This window comes from Bicyclus anynana, chromosome 23, assembly GCF_947172395.1.
Source record: "Bicyclus anynana chromosome 23, ilBicAnyn1.1, whole genome shotgun sequence".
NCBI lineage: Eukaryota > Metazoa > Arthropoda > Insecta > Lepidoptera > Nymphalidae > Bicyclus > Bicyclus anynana.
In genome coordinates this window covers 7,763,344-7,784,793 of record NC_069105.1, presented here as the reverse complement: position 1 = coordinate 7,784,793, position 21,450 = coordinate 7,763,344, and the positions used below count along the sequence as shown (strand labels likewise).

At 35.3% G+C, this 21,450-nt stretch overlaps 1 protein-coding gene across 5 annotated transcripts in view; it reads right to left on the bottom strand.

Moving 5' to 3' along the window:
- LOC112056174 (SWI/SNF-related matrix-associated actin-dependent regulator of chromatin subfamily E member 1) overlaps positions 1-5,841 on the bottom strand; it is a 28,971-nt gene extending 23,130 nt beyond the window's left edge. The window contains exons 1-4 of one of the 5 annotated variants that reach the window (XM_052888659.1): positions 5,687-5,841; positions 4,370-4,440; positions 3,117-3,161; positions 1,210-1,442 (exon numbers count right to left, since the gene is read on the bottom strand). In XM_052888659.1, the coding sequence (XP_052744619.1) occupies positions 1,210-1,442; positions 3,117-3,161; positions 4,370-4,436 (345 nt within the window). In that variant the 5' untranslated portion in view covers positions 4,437-4,440; positions 5,687-5,841. Of the gene's footprint in view, positions 1-1,209; positions 2,479-3,116; positions 3,162-4,369; positions 4,441-5,686 lie in introns of those variants that run through there. The other 4 variants (XM_052888660.1, XM_052888661.1, XM_052888658.1 and 1 more) reach the window with 4 other exon arrangements.
- Positions 5,842-21,450: the final 15,609 nt, after the last annotated feature.

Below are 21,450 nucleotides of genomic sequence, written 5' to 3'. Positions count from 1 at the left end.
CCCGAGACCGTTTCAACGAATGCAAAACCGTGGAAATCGGTTCGTGCGTTCTGGAGTTATAGCGTCAGGAAGGAAAACCCGACTTTTATTTTTTTTTTCATTTTTTTTTTTATAATAAGTATCCTATGTCCTTCTCCTGGCTCTAAACTACCTTCCTGCCAATTTTCAGCTAAATCGGCAACTTTTCTTGAGTTATAAGAGGAGTAACTAGCACGACTTTCTTTTATATGTATATATAGATTTGTAGCTATACAAGTGAAAATGAATGGATTATCGGAAGTCTCATTACCTGCCAATTTTTTTACGGAAATTAATTTAAATTGGAAGCGGATAGCGGACTTTAGTAAACTTTGATGAAAGGTGAAAAAAATAAATCTTTAATAGAGCAACTGTTTGGAGAAAGAATCACGACCTACAGTGTGCTTTGCTTGTGAACATGAGACATACATGTTAAACAAGTTATCAGAGGTACAGGTATTAAGCCTTAATACTACCTAGTTCTTAGCTACGCCAAAAAATTATCATGAAGTATTGAGATTTTTTAGTAAAAAAAAATTGCTGTACTTTTTACACCAGGCCTAACTCTGGACCATCAATTATTTTTCATGTTGGGTTCCCAAGCTTCTGATATGGTTGACCCCCTACTATACTGATCGAAGACATCAAGCAGATTACAGGGATCAATTTTAGTATGTGAAAAATATATTGTGAATATACTGTATATTATGTAATTATTAATTATCATTAAATTATTATCAAAAAAAGGCGTGATAGCCCAGTGAATATACCTCTGCTTCCGATTCCAGAGGATGTGGGTACTAATCCGGTTCAGGGCATGCACCTCCAACTTTTCAGTTGTGTGCATTTTAAAAAATTAAATATCACGCGTCTCAAACGGTGAAAGAAAGCATCGTAAGAAAACCTGCATACTAGAGAATTTTCTTAATTATCTGCGTGTGTGAAGTCTGCCAATCCGCATTTGGCCAGCGTGGTGGACTAATCCTAACCCTAACCCTCAATCTGAGAGGAGACTCAAGCTCAGCAGTGAACCGAATATGGGTTGGTAACGACGAATTATCATTAAAGATAGTTTGGCCAGGAGTTTTGGAGGCAAATTTGATATAAAACACTTTTCAGCCATTAAACAGATGGGTGAAGGTCGTTTGCAATTCGGATCTTCTACTATTTAGCTTTAGTCTTCGGACTCACCCCACCAGCTCCCTTGCCGATCTTCTGCGGCTGGAATCCCGGATGCGAGTGTATACTGGACACGAACGGGCTCGTCTTGTCATCTTTGCTGGCTTGCGTCGCCGACCCCGCCGCGCGCCGCGTGCTCTCTGCACCGAAACGGTGTTGTTGCCACCCGTACCCCCCCGGCGGCCCGCCCGCGTATTGCGGTTGGTACTGGTATTGGTTATGGTGGGGCGGTGCATTCATACCGCCTTCAAGCCAAGCAGCGCGGCAATACAATGAAAGAAAAAACAAAAAGCGTAAGGAGGGGGGGCGCGCGGAGAGGGGGGAAACGGCAAAATAAAGTAAACAATGCACTAAGGCCGAGCGCATACATACAACTGTTACTAACTTAAAAACATAAACATACTGATCAAATGTGTTTCGGTTAATTCAATCAAACAATTATTCAACTGTGTCCAGTCAATTCATCAATTGATCAGATACTAAAGTGTTTCCATTAATTCATCAAGCAATTATTTAACTATATCAATTCATTAATTGATCAGATATTAAAATGTGCTCAGTCATTTCATGAATTGGCCAGATATTAAAATGTGTTCAATTAATTCATCAATTATTATTAAGTATACTAACAACTGCGGTCAGTGAGTTTATCAATCAATTAATTCAATTATAAAGTGATCAATTAATTCATCAATCTGTTTAGCTAGTAAAATGTGTTCAGTTATTATTCAACTGTGTTCCGTTAATTCATCAATTGTAGTTGATCAATTAATTCATCAAACAAACAACTAAAAAACTGTTTACATAACATAACAAATAATATTGTAATTGTGTTCAGTTAATTCACTAATCAATATTTTGAATGTAAGTAGTTAAATAATTATTAACTTATTATTTACTTAAGTGACTTCATCAAATGCTTGGTAACAAAAAATATTTTAACCTGTTCAGTTAATTCATTAATTCAAAGTACTCTTATAACAATAATCTGTTTGTAAGTGTATTTAATTTTGTTAGACCAGTCACAGATTATGAATTTATGAAATTTTATTCACAATAGATTTCAAGTAGTGCTAGAAATTTTTGAGCATATTATGAATTTTTTAAAATGTTTATAAACTTTTTAGGCAAATTGCATTTAGCATTATGATTTGTGTTATTGTGTTAGGTGGTGAATGATGAAGGATTATAAAAAAAAGCGTGGTATGTTGTTTTAAAAACGGTTTCATTCATGGAAAATAATAGTTAATTTCGGAGCAATAAATTTCACTTTTCAGCTAAAAATATCTTATTGCAAAATTTGCTATTTATAATAACTACTAATTAATATAAATAATATTTTTATTAGATTCTGCATAAATTTTTATATCAATTTCATGCTATATTATGGTTATGAATATATTCATCCATCCATGTCTTCATTCAATTCAAGAGTCAATTAGATTATTATTGTAATTAAAAATTAATTTATTTATACTATTAATTAAAAATTGTGTGTATGCACTGTCGCAAATGCTCAAATTAGTTCGGGTAGCACTAGCAGTTTAGTAGGCCTCTAACAGAAAACGAAACAGTTGTGATTGCGAGATGGATTCATTAATGTGTTTTTTTTTTAATATTTCAAGCGTTTCGAGCACACTATATAAAACTGAGCTAAGACGTTATATATACTGTCAAATGCAATAGTAAATACTTAAGTACATTTTGTTACTGCATTAAGTCTAGTAATGCAACATATTTAGATAGGTAACATAACAAATGCAGACAAGTCGTATAATAAATGTTAATAAAGAAGACTGAAATTGAATGTAGCACAGTTCTACATAGTGAGCAGAGACCTTTAAACCCCAAGACCTAAAAAAAAGTGTGAAATTTTGAAAAAACAATATGTAGTAAAATAAATTACATAGGGGGTTTACCTTTCATCATACCGAAACTCATTGGGGGGCCCGCTATCATGTAGTCTGTTTCAAAATAACAAAACATGAAACAAATCCAACTTAATAGAATGCATAAAGAATATAAAAAAGAGAAAAATTAAAAATAAAATTATAAAAGATTAAAAATAAAACTAAACTCAGAGATGCAAAACTGTACTGGGTAATTAAAAGCTGAGATAATGCGCTTCATGCTTGTCTGTGTGTCATGATTTTATAGAAACCTCTAAGTTAGGTAACTACATATTTGTAGGTCAAAATTAATTTATTGATAGCCAAATATAAAATTTTACATACTCAAAAAATATGCAACAGATAAGCTGAGTTTCCAAAAATATTTCAATAATTAGTTAATCACAAAAATCTGAATTTCAAGGCATTTTTATTTAAAAAAGCTTGTGATGTTTGTTGAATGTGTAGAAATTATTATCATGTAGCAAAACACTGTTATTAAAAATTTACATAATTTTTAAATAATAACTTGTGTTGTCAGATTTTGGTAGGAATTTTGTGTATTTCAGGGCGAGTTTTAGTTCTTTTTAACGTTGAAATAAATTATTTGGAAATGTCTATAAAATCATAACATAAGACAGCGATTAGATACCAGCATTAAAGTACTAGAACCTGCTAAGCTCGCAACGGTCAGGTCTTGTACTTTGCATGTTAAATATGTTAGTATCTAACAACATTCTAATCAATCATGACCAAGGTGTCTACTGTTTTTTCACAAAAAAATCTACATATTTCAAAATTAATTTTCTTTTATTTATGAATGAATAAATTCTCAAGCTAACTGTCAATTATTACTGGAGAACAACTTTGGTTAATCTTAATATATAAAAGCGAAAGGTCAATCACCACAACATCTCGAAAACCTCTCGACATATAACCTCTTGAAAATTGGCAGAGAGGTAGTTTATAGTTAGTAGACGTTCGTTAAGAACAGGTTTTTTAGAGGGCCAGTTTAAGTAGTCTGCTAGTATGTTTTATAAATTTTCTTATTAAGTTTTTATGGATTGTCCTCTTAATTCAGGGACTTGAATAAAGATTTACAAGAAAAAGTCAACTATTATTGTTGTCCAAAACGTAGACACCTTGATACAAATTATCAGGCATTCCTAGTGCCTTAGTAAAATCTAGTAGTTCTAAATGGGTATACAAAATCAGATACAATTTTATATGATAGTTCTGACTAAATATGGGATATATGGTTTGGTATATGGAATTATACAAACGCGGATTGCTCTGTGGACTCGGCATGGACATTGATGTGTTTTGTTTGTAGCTGTTTGGTGTAGCCATTGTGCTGAAATTAAAAAAATATTCATCTTAATAATGGACATAAGTAAATTTTAACCTAAGCTACTATGCTAATATTATTAAGAGATAAAGTTTGTGGTATTGTAGGGGATAATCTCTGGATCTATAAACCAATTTTAAAAATTCTTCAACCACTAGATAGCCACACTATACTGTATATTATTCCCATATACTCACAGGAACAGGAACTACGCAGGTAAAACTGTGGAAACAGGTATTCATTAAATAAAAACATCATTAAACAAATTCAGTTGCAAAATTTGTATTATATGTTTAATATTTATTGACTGACTTCTAAAAAGGAAGTCTTATTGTGTTAAGTAGTGACATCTATATGGACCTATATATATATATATATATATAAACATTTAGGATAGATACTGATAATTAAGTAGCACCTCAAGTCATTTGGAAATGAGAAAAAGACAAGTGCGGACCATATTGAATATTGCTTGCACTTCTGTCCCATTGCAGCAAAAGAGAGAACTCCTTCTTTTAGGATTCTTCTATTTCTTTTGTAATAAGATTCCTACATTACATTTGACAACCATAGACGGGTTTACCTAGTTTAAGGGCCAGGACGTCATTGCTATGTATGTACTGAGTTTATTCAAATAAAACAATTCTTATTCTTATTCTATTCTTATAGATGACATGCCACACAGAGGTGTATATTCAAAGCAGGATGCTATCTCATTAGAAGATACAAATATCAGTAAAATGCTACTTTGAATAGTTTTACCTTGTATTAAAGTACAATATACTTATTATTCAGTCCCAGATAGAACACTTGTCTTGGACTGGTGCTTGGACTGCATCACGACTTTGATCACAAATTACTTAAAACTATCTTTAGCCTACCAAATGTTGGTATTATTAGCTTAACACAATAATAATTCCCTTTAAAATTACTTGTAACTGTTTGTAGACTTTATAGGTTAGTACTTCTACTTGGTTTACTGAATCCAAACATATTAATAGTGTTATAACTTTAAACAGGCTCTTTGGACCTATAGGTCTCAATATGATGATTATAAGCTTGTTTTAAAGGTGAAATGTAAAATTCCTTAGTTAATACGTTGTTTATAATGATACTAAGAACACATACTGCGAATGAATATACTTTTAAAATATGTAACAACTTTAATAAAGATGGAAATTTCAATAAACTTCTTGTTGCTACGTATAGGTTAAAATACATTTGGTTCGGTCAATTAAAACAAGATGATTACCTGATAATACTAAGTAGATGGAATATTCATTTAATGCTTTATATTCCTTTATTAAAAATCAAAATCAATAAACTAAATCTGCAATTTATTTTAGAAAATCGTCAAAATATAGCGTCGCTTGCAGACGCCATCCACTCATTCAGCCATTTTGATTATTTGTCAAATGTCAATGTCATTTCTTTTGAGTTTGACATTGACACATGAATCGTTTTTCTTTTCAGCTGTCTATGTGCTGGAATATAGTATTTTGGTTTACCATAGAGGCAGGCTGTGAATTTCATTTCATTTGCATTTTTTCATTGTCATATTAATTAGCATACGTAGTTTCGGACCAGGAGGTCCTGGGTTCGTATTCTAGGTCAGGCTATAATATGAGAATCCACGTTTTTCTTTCTTATAAGTCAGATAAAACTTCAAGATCGCGGGTGAAACCGCGGGGCGTCGTTAGTAAACCTAACGTGCTCACCCCAAAGATTTTATAATAGAGGCATGTCACTAGCCCATCAATACTAAGGTACCGACTCGTAAATCTATGGGCGTAGCTATTATAAATTCGTATCAGTTTTTGCGGTAATTTTGTAGGCACGTAACCAATTACATTACCTTTTACGTCGTTGCACGTAACATGTCTATAGTATAATGTCGTTGTATCACCCTCATTCCGCCAACTCGCACTGGATCAGCGTGGTGAATCTAAGCTCCATATCTCCTATCCAATAAGGAGAGTAGGCACTGTAATGGGTCGTTAAATCTATACTAATGTTATAAAGCTGAAGAGTTTGTTTGTTTGTTTGAACGTGCTAATCTCAGGAACTACTGGTCCGAAATTAAATTTTTTTTCAGTGTTAGATAGCCCATCTTCGAGCAAGGTTAAAGGCTATATTTTATCTCCGTGTTCCTACCGGAACGGGAACTACGTGGATGAAACCACGCGGCGTCTACTAGTAGGTTAATAATGATGATGAAAGATTGTTATTCTGCATCTGCAAATAAAGATGTTGGCAAACATTATAAGGAAATCAAATGGTAGTGGCAGTGTACTTGCCAAAAAATCATTTGACCGACCGCTGTTCCGGCGTAGGTGTTACTAAGTGAACTACATAACAATTTGCCGTCCTCCGTCCGTTCGCCTAGACAGATTACAGTTTTCGTAACGCTCCACCAGCTTACTCTCCAAGTATGGCTGGTGGAAGGCTTAAGCCGTGGCTAGTTACCAACCTACCGACAAAGACATACCGCCAACCGATTTAGCGTTCCGTTTCGGTGTTGTGTAGAAACCGAATGGGGTGTTGATTTGCATTCTCCTCCTAACAACTTCCCGTTTCCATCTAAGATTGCATCATCACATATCGGGTGAGATTGTAGTCAAGGGCTAACTTGTTGTTATCGCCGTTTAGTGTTGGAAATAGTAGTCTGTGACGGATATGACGTCGCTCGATCTCGTATTGGCTTCAGTGTGCTCGTGGCGTTCGAGCTGTCCACATCTCTTGTCGTGTAATTCTTAATGGGTTACTTAGGATAGGCGGGGAGAGTGACTTGAGTGGAAAAGGGGAGTGTCTGTATACAGTCAAAGGTACCTTTAACCCTACTCACATCGTTCACAAGTACGTGACTCCACTCAAGGTCATTCTCTGCCATTCTAGGGTCTTATTTTGGTTACAGTTTGATTTGTTAATTAAGTAGTCCTGACAAGTGTTGTGAATCATAACTTTTGTTCGACATTAGTTTTCTTATATTTGCAATCACCTTTAGAGTCCTATAATATTGTCAAGAATAAAAAAATATGTCGTTGGTCTATGTCTGGTGAGAAGTCGCCATTTCATACCAACCATGTATTACCTACTTCATCATTATCAGCCGATAGACGTTCACTGCTGGAAATAGGCCTCTTGCATGGACTTCCAAACAAAACGGTCTCGAGCCGCCAGCATCCAACGGCTCCCTGCAACCCGCTTGATGTCCTTGGTCCACCTAGTAGAATCGACACTGTGCTTTCCTTTATTACCTACTTAATCAAACTTAATTGCGTTGCGTCTTTCTACCATAAAAATGGGAAAAGGACGTAAGCTGGCAACACATTTATTATTAGCTGGCCTAGCGCTGCCCTGGCTGCAGTGACCGACTGACATTAGACACGAATAAATTAAATGGGTCCCCTCCCGTACACGTAGGTCAATCACACCTATTTGATTGCGCTTATTTATTTTGGGACCTCTATTGTCTCGTGAAATTAGATAGTAGACAATATAGACTGTCTGGCTGAGTTTGTCGTGGGCTCTTCTCGGAACAAGGCGCTTTGGAACCCTCGTAACTTTAATTTTAAGTTTTCGACTTTACTGATCACCATAATTACATAACTTTTAAAAGTGCTTGTCCAGTCGCATAATCATCATCATCAATCATCATCATCACACACGATCCTCCGCCTTCCTCATCCAGTCACTTCCCACTTCCTGATGTCGTCAGACCATCTAGCTGGAGGGCGTCCTACACTGCGTTTGCTGGTACGCGGTCTCCACTCCAGAACACATCTGCCCCAGCGGCCATCTGTTCTACGGCAGATATGGCCCGCCCACTGCCACAGGCCGGCCGCATACATTAGTTTTCGAATCCATAATAAAACATACCTACCCTTAATTTGGCTGCACATTATACGAAAATTTATCCAGCGGGGTTAATAATAGTTTGACGGCCTCTGTGGCGCAGTGGTTTTGTTGTTTTACAAAACGGAGGCCTCGATCGAATTCAGGATGGGTTCGTTACCCGGCCTAGTCGATTGAGGTTCTTAATTTGTCCAAGTATTATATACAAGTATATAGTATAGATGATGGGAGGCTTCGGTCGTGGCTAGTTACCACCCGGCAAAAACGTAGCGCCAAGCGATTTAGCATTCCGGTACAACGTCAACCGAAAGGGGTGTGGATTTTCTTCCTATTAACACATTAGCTTACTTCCATTTTAGATTGTAGTCAAGGGCTAACTAGTAAAGTAGGTACCGATACCGAAGTAGATACCGATTAACTGCTTTGTTGGTCCAGTAGCTTATGGGGCTTCAGTTTAGGAGTTCGAATCCTGATGGGTCTGGGATGGGAATACTTAGCTTTTCTTTGTTCTAAGAAATTTTGCAATAAAATTTCTCAGCCCAGAGGCGGGGGAAGGATGTGGTAGTTTGGAGCAATACCCACCACGCTGCACCAAGGGCGGATTGGCAGGTAATGATAATGTTTTTGTGAAGATCACTACCAGATTTTGAATGAAATAACATGACGACGCTCAGCTTGCTCTCCAAGCAAATCCGAATGTCTGTCTGTCAAAGTCAATTTTCTCCAAGTCTACTGGACCAATTATGTTGAAATTGAGTACACATATCCAGTAGCATGCACTTCATAGATGCAAGACTCCTTACAAAACTGAATTGGAAAATAAATTTTCCATTTTGTACATTTTCTACCTATAATGTAGGTAAAAACCATGTGTAAGCTACTGCACATATTCCTTTGAACCACTTCCTTTGAACCAAACGCAGAGGTAAAATAAGTGTGTGTAAAGTAAGTAAATTTTGCCACACTTAAATTTTGCCGCCCCTCATTTTTTGGATCAGTGCCTGGGGACCCGGATAGCTATCAGAAACTTGCCTGGAGTGAATAACCATATAATTTTCTTCATAATCAACTAAGATTATATCCTATTGTCGACTAACGAAACATTAGAATTAAGATTAATTTAGATGACGATTCATTAAGCGAACATAACTGGAATAATATGGATTGGTGGGATATATCTAGATTTGGCTGTGACATCGGCCATGATGGTATTGACATGGTTTGTAACTGGATGATAAGTGTTTTTAATGATACCTAATTGTTTGTTTTTCATACTTCATCGTACAAATAATAATGAAATTATTTTTCTATCATTTATTTATAAGTCCTTTTTTTAATTTTAACAATGTTAATACAAAATACGCTGCGGGACATTTTAGAACCCAAGCAACAGGTGGTCAGGGCTCCAGAGTAAGGAACCTCCTCACAATACGCGCCGTCTCAAGAAGCCTTTTGTATCCAACCCTTGAACCAGCAGTTAAGCGAAAGCTTCTTAAGATGTTGGTCGAAGCTTTTCGCTATAAGACCATTGACTGAAACAACTATCGGAACAATAATAATATATATAATCGGAAAAAACAATAGATTATTATTATCCGGGGCGTGCGCCTCCAATTTTACAGTGTGCTTTTTAAGAAATTAAATATCACGTTTCTCAAACGGAGAAGAAAAACATCGTGAGGAAACCTGCATAACAGAGAATTTTCCGTGTGTGAAGTCTGCCAATCCGCCAATCATTGGGCCAGCATGGTGGACTATTGGTCTAACCCCTCTCACTCTGAGAGGAGACTTGAGCACAGCAGTGACCCGAATATGGATTTATGATGATGATGATCAATATTAAAGTTAGTTTTTTCATTACAAAAAAAATATAACAATGGTGAAAGTGGCAAAATTAAAAAAGGTGTTCAAAAGAAGGTTCCAAACCTTGGTCTGAGAAGAGCCTTAGTGTTTGTCATGGCATACTATGAATAGAATCACGTACAAAACCGTGATAGATTATCACGCCCCTATCACAAACGATTAAGCCACGCAACGCATCACGTTTTCATTGCGTGGTGTATATTTAATGATACATGTCAATAATAATGAAGGTCATAGGTGTTTTTTCTAATTTATATATTCACCTATGCATAATACATAGTCTCTTACATAAAACCTTGAGAATCTTGTAACCTTGAATGGAACGCATGAAGAAAATGTTTTTATTATTTTCTTTATTTACTAAATGCACTTGAAAACATTAAAATCAGCACTTACCTAATGTTTTTTTTTATTTTTTTTTATGGTCTGTCCTGAGGCTAAATGATTAAAGCCAGTGATGGATTTACCATCAGGCTTAGTAGACTGGAGCCTAGGCCGGTAAATTTGGCCCAAATTACAGAAAAACTTCATTAAATGCTGCATGTACTTTCACTTTTGTACTGTGTGTTGTTTAATCCAAAATCTCCTGTGTATCTGAAGGAGAAATTTACGTTTCAGGGAGTGCAGTCTGAACTGAGACAGTGTCGATTACTAACTCTATGTTTACCCGTGCATAAGAGGAAATTTTATAAACATTCTTTCGTTGTGCAAGCCGTTAAGTTATGGAATGCTCTCCCTTTAAACATAAGGCAATCAAAGACACTGGTCATTTTTAAAAATGCCGTAAAGACTCATTATCTGGTGCAGTAAAGACGATCTGTATATATTATTTCTTTTCAATATAAGGTATTTATTAGTATATTTTGATATGTATTTTATTCATTATTGTAGGTATTTGTGTAATATTGTTTATGTATTAGGATGTAAATTATTTGTATGTATGTGTATTACTAATACTATGGTTATTTTTGTTTTACGCCACCTGCTGATGTCCTTAAGTTTTCCTAAACCGAAGGTTGCCTGGAAGAAATCGCTACTTAGCGATAAGGCCGCCTTTTGTATGCTGATCTCTTCTTAATTTGTTTTTTATTTCACTTGTTTTTGTCTTTGTGGTGTGCAAATAAAGTATATTTATCTTATCTTATTAAAAACGAGTAGCTAATTAAAAAAGAAACTACTCTATACAAATCTGAGATTTGCCGCCAGTAGGCTGTTCAATTTTAGCGACCATTAATTATATTTTATTCTGTCGATAAAATTGCATTATTTTTCATCATTACTTATCAGTTTTTCTTAAATTTTCGTTAAATTTTCAGACTTGCTTTCTCTACCTATATACCTAAGCATACTTTTCTTTATTTTGCAGTCTAGGCCTAAATTTTGGGGCTAATTTGGGCCTAGGCTGTAGTTTACTTCATCCTAACAGTCGATGGACGACCACTGCAGCATATCCCTGCGGCTCCCTTGATGTCGTCAGTCCTAGTCCCTGCGCTTTCTAGTCGCCATTCCAACACTTTAGGTGGCCAACGTCCATCGTTCGTGACTTTGGTTCTTCTGCGGATCTCCTCATTTCTCATTCGACTACGCAGAGATACTCCTAACATAGCTCGTATATGAGTTCAGCTTACTTGCTGATATATCCACCGATGATCAGTAGATGTCAGCTGATGATGATGAAGTCACAGATGTCCTCAAGTCACACATACAGACCGTGACAAGCGCTTGTCATGTTTGTGTCGTCTACTGAGTCATGAACGCCAAATCTAGTTTTATTATTTCTAATAATTGTCTTCAGTTCCACTCATGCTAAGCATCGTTTATTCAGTGAATCACTTGAAAACGAGCGCAGACTTGCGATTTTTTCAAAATAATATGAGTCGTACGCTGTGCACAGATTTGGAATATCCTTTTCCTATTTTTGTTACTTGTTAATTGCATATTGCACTAGTGAATTTGGGACAACCTGTAATGTTAGTGTAAGTTTGTAAATAAATAAATAAAATAAATATACTGTAGGATATTACCTATATATTCAAACTAACATGTATAGTAGGCATCAAACTTCTGGTCCGTTCTGATGCGCATCGTTTCGTACTGCGCAGATATACCTACTAGAGCCTCGCTGATCGGCTTGAAGTTAGGTCGGGAAATCGGTGTTAAAAAAACAAAATAAAACTTAAAAATTAATTGGGAGTCAACAGTTTTATAACGTAGCTTTACCTATATTGCATTGTTTACACGCCGATCACATTCACACTTTTTCATAATTTTCAGCTAATTAAATGGCTTTCTACAGGGCCTGTAGTAGGTAGGTACTGTTGCTTCGAGGAAGTTATTTTTGAAGTCGGTTGAATGGGGATAATGAAAGTTTTTTAAATTGCATATAAATTAAGAGTATGCTGTATGTAATAGTTAAGCATGTTTGTAGAAGTTACAGGGTATCTGGGATCATTACTTTCGGAGCTATCCCTATTGCGGCGCTGCCATCAACGCCATGGTTCGCTCAAAAAAGCCCCATACTACGAGTAAATGGCACGAATGAATGACGCCATCGTTAGATTTGTATATGCATTAAAACAAAATTATAAATTTCATGCAACGTAAATTATCACAATAATTTAATGTAAGTAATCTTAATATGTATGTTTCATCTAATTAATTTAAAAGATTTTGAAATTTTACGATCTTAGTTATTTTATAAAAATCCACTCAATCTTATTTGTATGAGTATTCATTAGTTAATATTGACTTATTTACCCGAGTGTCTGATAAAAATCAATATATTCAAATCTATAGTCATCATGCCCATTGTTACATCGTCAAGACATTTTGTCTTATGTCAACTGAAGCACTTACGTGTCCTATTTGTTCAGGGACACTCCACTGCTCGGGCGATATCTGCGACTGAAGGATGTGACGTCACAGTTTTGTAATATTTCTATTAATACTTGCTCTTAAATGTTTTACAATGTTAACTAATATGTTTCGTGACCATTACATTTTATAGCTCCAAAGATAAGGTAGATACATAAAGATAACAATTAGCGTAGGTAGACTTTTCTAGAAACAGATTCTTTTCACTTTGCTGTTGGCTGCTTTGTTTTATAAACTACTAGCGGACGCCCGCGACTTCGTCCGCGTGGAATTCAGTTTTTTATGAATCCCGCGGGAACCATGGATTTTTCCGGGATTAAAAATAGCCTATGTTAAACCAGAGTAAAATCTATTACCATTCCAAATTTCAGCCAAATCGCTTCAGTAGCTACAGCGTAAAGGAGGAACAAACATACTTACTCTTACACACAAACTTTCGCCTTTATAATATTAGTGTGATGTGATATTTCAAAGTTTTCAATTTTAACTAATTCCTAAATTCCTAAATTTTAACTAATTCCTAAATTGCTTAAGATATGTTAGGTTTTGGGCGTGTCTACTTGCCATAAATTATTAAAAATTAGGTATCTTTCTTTATATGTACCTATGTAATTGGACATTGTTCCAATTTTTTACCCGTAATTTTATAGACCACAAATTAAATAGACTAGTCGGTAATTGGCTAGGTCTACTTGATTCAAATTACCCAATGATGATATCATTTCATTCTGGCCTTATTCCAGAACATTATTATATAATATATCAATACCTACATAGGTATATAATAAATATAAATAAAATTGAAGTGTCTATCTTTGATTTTAAAATAACTGATGTATTTGTCAAGTGCTTATTTTTATGCTTTTAATTATTAACTTAAACATACAGAGAATACAAACGAGTTATTTAATATTTTTGTAAGTATTTCTGTTTGTTTAGACTAGTCCGAACGACTGACCAGAATTGAATGGGACTTTGTGATATGGGTTATTGAGAAACGTAAAGTCAACCGGGAAAATTCCATGGCTTTCGCGGGGTTTGAAAAAACTGAATTTCACGGAAACCATGGATTTTTAGGGGATTAATAAATCAAAAATAGCTTACGTTCTGCTCCAAGGTCCAATTTCTCTGTGTAGCAAAACTCATCTAAATCGGTTCAGCTGGCAGTTTAGTATGATATGGATATGTGAGTATCATCATCAATATCACCATCATCATCATCATTATCAGCCGATGAATGTTCATTGCTGGACATACGAGAAGGCCTCTTATAAAAACCACGATCTCGAGCCGCCAGCATCCAGCGGCTCCCTGCAACCCGCTTGATGTCCTCGGTCCATCTAGTGGAGGGTCGACCTGCGCTTTCTGGTGCGGGGTCGCCATTCCAGAAGCTTGGAATTCAACGTTCATTGGGTCTTCGAACAATAAGCCCTGCCCATTGCAACTGGACTGCAACCTCGCGACTCGCTGAGCTATTTGTATATGGATGACTTTGGTTCTTCTGCGAATATTTCTGATTCGATCACGCAGAGAAGAGAAACACTAAGTATAGCTCGTTCCATCGCCCGATGAGTGACTCTAACCCTTCTTATGTGAGTATAGGTTGATATAAATACAGTAGAAACAAAACAAGTCGTTAGGTAGGTAATTTGCTAAGCTAAGGGTTCATTTACACAAGCGGCAACTCTACCGACGACCTCAGTCGGTGACGTCTCGGCGACAGGCGACGGCGCCGCTGACTAAAGTCGGCGACGCCGTCGCTGCCGCCGAGACATCGCTGACTGCAGTCGGCGACGACGTCGCTGCCACTCGTGTAAATGAATACTTAATTGGGAGAGTCATGGGGAACCCAATTGAAACTACTACGAGTATGATTAACTGCGTACCTAATTGTAAAAGTTTGTCATGAATGGCCCCTGGGTTTGGCCGCTATACCGGTCCTTAGGGTAAATCTTTTTTTTTTATTCTTTACAAGTTAGCCCTTGACAACAATCACACCTGATGGTAAGTGATGATGCAGTCTAATATGAAAGCGGGCTAACTTGTTAGGAGGAGGATGAAAATCCACACCCCTTTCGGTTTCTACACGACATCGTACCGGAACGCTAAATCGCTTGGTGGTACATCTTTGTCGGTAAGGTGCTAACTAGCCACGGCCGAAGCCTCCCACCAGCCAGACCTGGACCAATTAAGAAACCCTCAATCGACCCAGCCGGGGATCGAACCCAGAACCTCCGTCTTGTAAATCCACCGCGCATACCACTGCGCCACGGAGGCCGTAGAAATCTTGCACTAGCTCTACGGTTAAATCTAAAAAGATGGGACTTATATTCGAAAGATCCTGAATTCGATGCTTGTGCGTTCGACTGTTCTTAAACCTACTATTAATCTAACCTCCTTCCCCCTTAGAGGTGAAAGGGTTGGTCATGTCTAAAATATGAATAATTTTTCTTAACTTCCTCTCTGGTAATGTGATTATCCATAGAAGGAACTATTGAGCTTTCTTTCATTCATCTTTTTTTTTCTTTTTCTTTTTTTTTAATTTTTTTTTTCATCATACCTATTCTCAGAAAAATAGAGGATAAATTAGTAGATTAGTGATGCTTAAAGTTGCACCGGTATTATTCGCATAGCATGTTAAGCCGTTGTTTTTTTATTATCTTTATTTTCTGAGAATGATTACTGAGTCAAACATTACCATCACCACGAGCCCGTGCGAGCTAGTTTTGCAGCGTTGTGGGTCTAAGCTCCACAATACATCTCCTAGCAGCTTGCCTTTGTGGGTTATTCAACTAGGCTGACATAATAATGGTAAGCATTTATACGACAAATAACAAACGCGAAACGCACTTGGCATCCATAATGTTTACTGCAACACAAATACAAACAAATATAATACAAATACAACGCACACAATGTAATACGCCTAATCTAAATATAATCGAATAGTGTAACAACACTAATAGGCGATACATCGGTCACTCGACTGGGCAACACGCTAGTCGGTTTTCAAACGCAACAGCGAGTGCCTGTGTTCGAATTCGAAATTCGAAATTCAAAATGTTACTAAAATTCACGACGCAATCCGCATCTATGTCTTACCAAGACGTAGACATGTTGCGGTATAAAGAAAACAACTTCGCTACACAATACGTTCTACCCAAACGTATAAAGAGAAATTTACCACCGCTCCCCGAAGATTCAGATGCAAGCTGCACAGAGCTCAGAAAACCGAAGCTTTTGCAAAGAAAACGACGTCAAAGGCGGCTAAGGCTGCCAGTGTTACACGAAAAAGACGAATGTTGAATTTTATAGTGGTTGTTTGTGGTGTAAGTCGCCCGTTTATATTTGAACGGATTTTTGTGCAGCCTAGCTGGAGTTCTGAAGATATTTTCGAGCTAAAATGGCGGCAAAATGAACAGCAAGTTGTGTAGTATTATTGTTGTGGTAAGATGTTTTTATGTCTCGATAAACATAAAGGACTGGACATGGCGGTCGTAGATCCATTTTCTAGTGGAAGATATTTCTGAAATTTAAATCTTTTTAATTATATAATTATGTTTATTAATGAAAATATTGCTTTGTAGATCTATTGAAATCGGAAAATATTATCGGATCTTTTCCTGTACCTATAAATTATCATTGTGTAATGTAACCATTTATGTAGATTGTATGAACGTATTTAAGTAATTAATCTTAGGCTTAATTAGGCTTAATTATATTATGTAGATCTAAGAAAACCTAGCATGATTATTTTGCATCGATTATTAAGAACCAGAGGGAAAGGATTAGCTTTGTAATATTAAATAGGTTTAGAATAATATCGGATTTTCTCTGACTTATAGCATTTTCTATTTAGGACTAAAACAAGGAATAATTTATACTGAAACCGTTAATATTACTAATTTATTATTTTGTTAATAAATAAAAGATAAACATTATAAACGTAATAATGTATGTAGTGTTTACTCCTATATGTTGTTAGTTTTTAAATTAGGTCAATTATCGATAGGTAAGCAGATATTGGCATTTCTATAAGTACTAGTCAATAGTGATGTGTCTATAGCACTTATATTTAGATAATTGATTAATGATAAGTAATAAATAATATTATGTTCTACAGAAAATATTTTTTAACGGCGTGGCGCAGAGGGTAATAACCCTTCACTCTGCATCCACGGTCGTGGGTTCGATTTCCACAACTGGAAAATATTTGTGTAATGAACTTGTTTTCCAGTGTCTGTGTGTGTTTAGACATTATATAACTATTTATATGTTGTATCTATATAAATGTAATGATATCAGTTATCTTATTAGTAACCATAACACTGACTTTTTTTTATTTTAACATGCATAAAGTAGCTTCACTTGTCACTATGTATGTAAGAAAATTTTGGAATCTTAATTTGACCCACTTCCCGGTCTTCGATTAGGATAAAATTTTGCACACGCTCTGAGTTCTGATGACAATACATGACTAGCTAAGAAACATCTTTACGAATCCATTAAGGCGCCCTAAACAATATGGCGGTCTGGCTGTTTGAAATGCACCCCCATGATATGGGTATCAAGCGTGTTTTTATTTAAACTATTATTGATATTAATTGATCGCTTACTTTGGGGTTAGATAGTGATGTATTGTATTATCCAAATATATATTTACATATATTTTCATTTAATGTGTTATCATTTGTTAAGGAAAATCAAAAGGTTTTATTTGTTATAAGAACGATGCAGTTTACTGCATATTTCCATAAATATTTATCAATATGTCCATGTTTATCAACAGCGATAGAATCTTATCGGATTTATTATCGAAATGACGCCATCTTTAATAATTTTTTTATCTATTTCCATGAATTTCCCGATTTGATGTATTAGGTAGGTTACATTGTAGATAACATTGTTAAAATGATAAGTGTAATCTGTCTATTCTATTATATTTTCATTTACAAAATATAACTTTAAGTAATGTCTGTTCATAAACTTATACCTATATATATATATATATATATATATATATAGGTATATATATACGTCACGGTGTAAAAACGTTCCAATTTTATTAATATCAAGATTTTAATAACATTGGAGGAGATTTCTTCTAGCCAATTCGGAGTATATGACTCCTTGCAACAGATTTTTTTTATATAGATAAATTGTAAAGGTAATAAGTAGGTAATTTGTTAAAGATGAATTTGGAAGTATAAAAATTATTATGACTTCTAATAATTTAATTAAGATTATTTTTTTTAATTACAATTTCATTACCTACCTAATTATATAATTACATCCATACTAATATTATAAATGCGAAAGTAAGTTTGTCTGTTACCTTTTCAAAGCTGAACTGAAACGAACCGATCAAGACGAATTTTGGTATTCTAATAAATGGGACTTAGAAGCAGAACACCGGGTACTTTTTATCCCTAAAATAAAAAGAGAAGGGGGTGAAATCGGGATTTAAAAGTATGGAATTTTGAGAATGGTATTTTTACAGAGTTACAGTTAAAAAATGTGCATAAATCATGAAAGAAATACGAAATGTTATATAACTCAAGAATTTTTATTTAAAGGGTTGTAAGGAGAGGAGCTTGCACTAATTATTCGCAGACGAAGTCGCGGGTGTTGCTGGTTATTATTACCTATATGTATACCTTTACCTATCTAATTATAAGTTATCATAAGTGTATCAGTATATTACAATAATTATTTTAAATGTTGTACTATTTATCACAGCAAATTAATATCTAAATGTGAATTATTATAAATTAGTCAGATAATACTATATTTGTTGTAAATATTATGAATCGTTATCGTAAAATACAGAGTTGTTGTTGTAATTAGTTAATTGATTTTTGTAATAAATTAAGTTGACTTAAGTAGACACTTATTTGTTTTTAATTTATATTTTAGTTTTATTGTCTGTGATAAGTTATAGTTACCTATCAATATTAATATATTTTTTTTAATAAAGGATTCTTGCAAAGTGATTATTGTTTTTTATATTTAAAACCCCTCCATAACTTAGGTACCTACTATATGAAGTAGGTCTATGAGGAACCCGTAAGTATGTAATATTTCTAGGATTTTGAGCTGTCATCATTGACTATGTTTCGTGGTCCTAAGACGAACCCAGGATTTCGTGGTTCGATGCCACATAAGCTGACCACTGTACCAACGAGGCAGACTAAAGTTCTTGTAGAAGGATCCAAAATAAAAAAATTTAAAAAACAAATGGGATGGAAAATTTTGCTTACTTATCTTCTTAGAGCTTCTCTTATGAGAGTCACCTATACGCGGAAAAAAATCCTAGTGCAATCAAAAATGCACGCCTGCTAGAAATATTATAACCTGACTCTCACAATTTAGTTGGTTTTCGACTAGAAACCACGTTCAAAACATGCCTAAAATAACTTCTACATTATTTCTGGGTAAAATAGAATGGGGATGAATGAATCAATTTTTTTAGAAGAATAATTTCCAGACTGCTTTTAGTAGTTAACTCCATTCAAATTCATTTTCCTAGTCGGAAATAGTATAATTACCTATACAATAGGAGGGGTATTTAGGAGGTACCTATATAATATGGGTATGACAAAAGTCTACCACATCGAATCCATCACATTTCGATGTCGACTCTGGCCGTTAGCTTAAACAAGGAGCTATTTTCTGAATAATTGAGTGACGTCATCCATTTTTCGTACGAACCCTTTCGCCGAATTAGCAAACATTTACGCCAATGTCTAATAAACACGTGCAAAATAGATATGACCCAGATCGGCGTGTGTTGCGAGCAAAGTAAACAAAGAATAAAATTACACCATTCATATACAAAAACAAGATACATAGTTTGCCGTTTCTGGATATTATCCGTCTCGTAACTTAGGCACTTTGAGAGCACAATAATAATCCCAAAAATGCCTGTTTTTCTGATTCTTCATAAATCAAGGCATCCCACATGATGCAGTTTTTATTGACATTTTTGGGCTTTTATCATTATTATACTTCATGCGAGTTCATAATTATTTTGGAATACATCGAAGATCATCGGTAATTTTATTGAGTATTTATTTAATTAAGTCTCCAAATAGTCATACTTAAGTCTCGTGTCGACGATAAATGAAGAATTTAAAAAATCCCACGAATAAAAACAAACGCAACTTGTGGGGAATGGAATTGAGTTCAAATTCTCCACAATTTGGGGGAATCACCATAAATTGGCAATACCTTTGCCAATTTTATATTTTATTGTATTTCGCTCTCATAATAATTCAAGCAGATAATACGCCTACATGGTCGGAAAGAGAAAAAACATATTATAATAAATTTACTTGAATAAAATCAAGTACCTAGAACAAAAAGAAAGAATTAAAAAATGTTTTTTTTTCTTTGCTGTATCTAGGTATCTTTGGTATCATATATCAATGGGTTCCGTCCACAATTAGTCTGTTCGGCGAAAATTACGTAAACTCACCCATTTTCCCCGTGTTTTGGACTCTCACGGGTCACGGGTGATGTTAATTGATGATTTTAGGTGAATTCTTGTTATTTATTAATTGTCAGTCTATTTAAACAGCAGGCTAATTCACTAACTTTGACGTACTCATATGCTAGTTGACATTACAAAACCAGTGGACGCCCGCGACTTCGTCCGACCTCTTTAATCCGGCCCTTTGATGAATGACCTTTCGCATTTATGTATTAAGATTGAGATTTTATGTAAAAATGTCATCCGGTGCTTACTGGTGGATATCATACAGTAGGTAAATGACATTTGTCAATTTATTTGATGGTTAATTTAAGTAGGTTGAAAATAAAGACCAAAATAGTGAATAGGCCAGCTAGAGAGGGCATATTATGAAGTTTGGACCCTTAAGTTCTTTTTTTAAATGAATTACATGAAATTGCAGACGAAGTCGTAGACGTTCGCTATAGCTTGGCAAATTCATTCTTAATATTCCGGAAGGCCGGAAGGGGGTAGCGATACCCTGCGCGCAAGACTTCATACCCGCGCAGTCCTTTCCCCGCGTCACCCGCATATCATAGGAGTGTCATCAACGAACTTGCCAAGCTATACACTTATTATTACATGAAATTGCAGACGAAGTTGTAGACATTCGCTAGTTGTGTGATAAAGGTACAGCTAGTGGCAGGTGCCTATTGCTAACAATTCTGATTCTTATCAATTCTAGAAACCAGTTGACATTCGCGTGGCTAAACGCTAAACCGGCGCCAATAGATTGATAACAATACCAGCAACATGATAACGATGATAATAATCGTTATCACTTACGTATTTATCATTTTATTCTATTTAAATACTTTGTAGCTAATACCACTAATACGTCATGTTCTGCTCGTAGCTGGGCTCGGTAGTCCAGTGGTTAGCCTATGTGGCTTTCGAATCAATGGCCTGGGTTC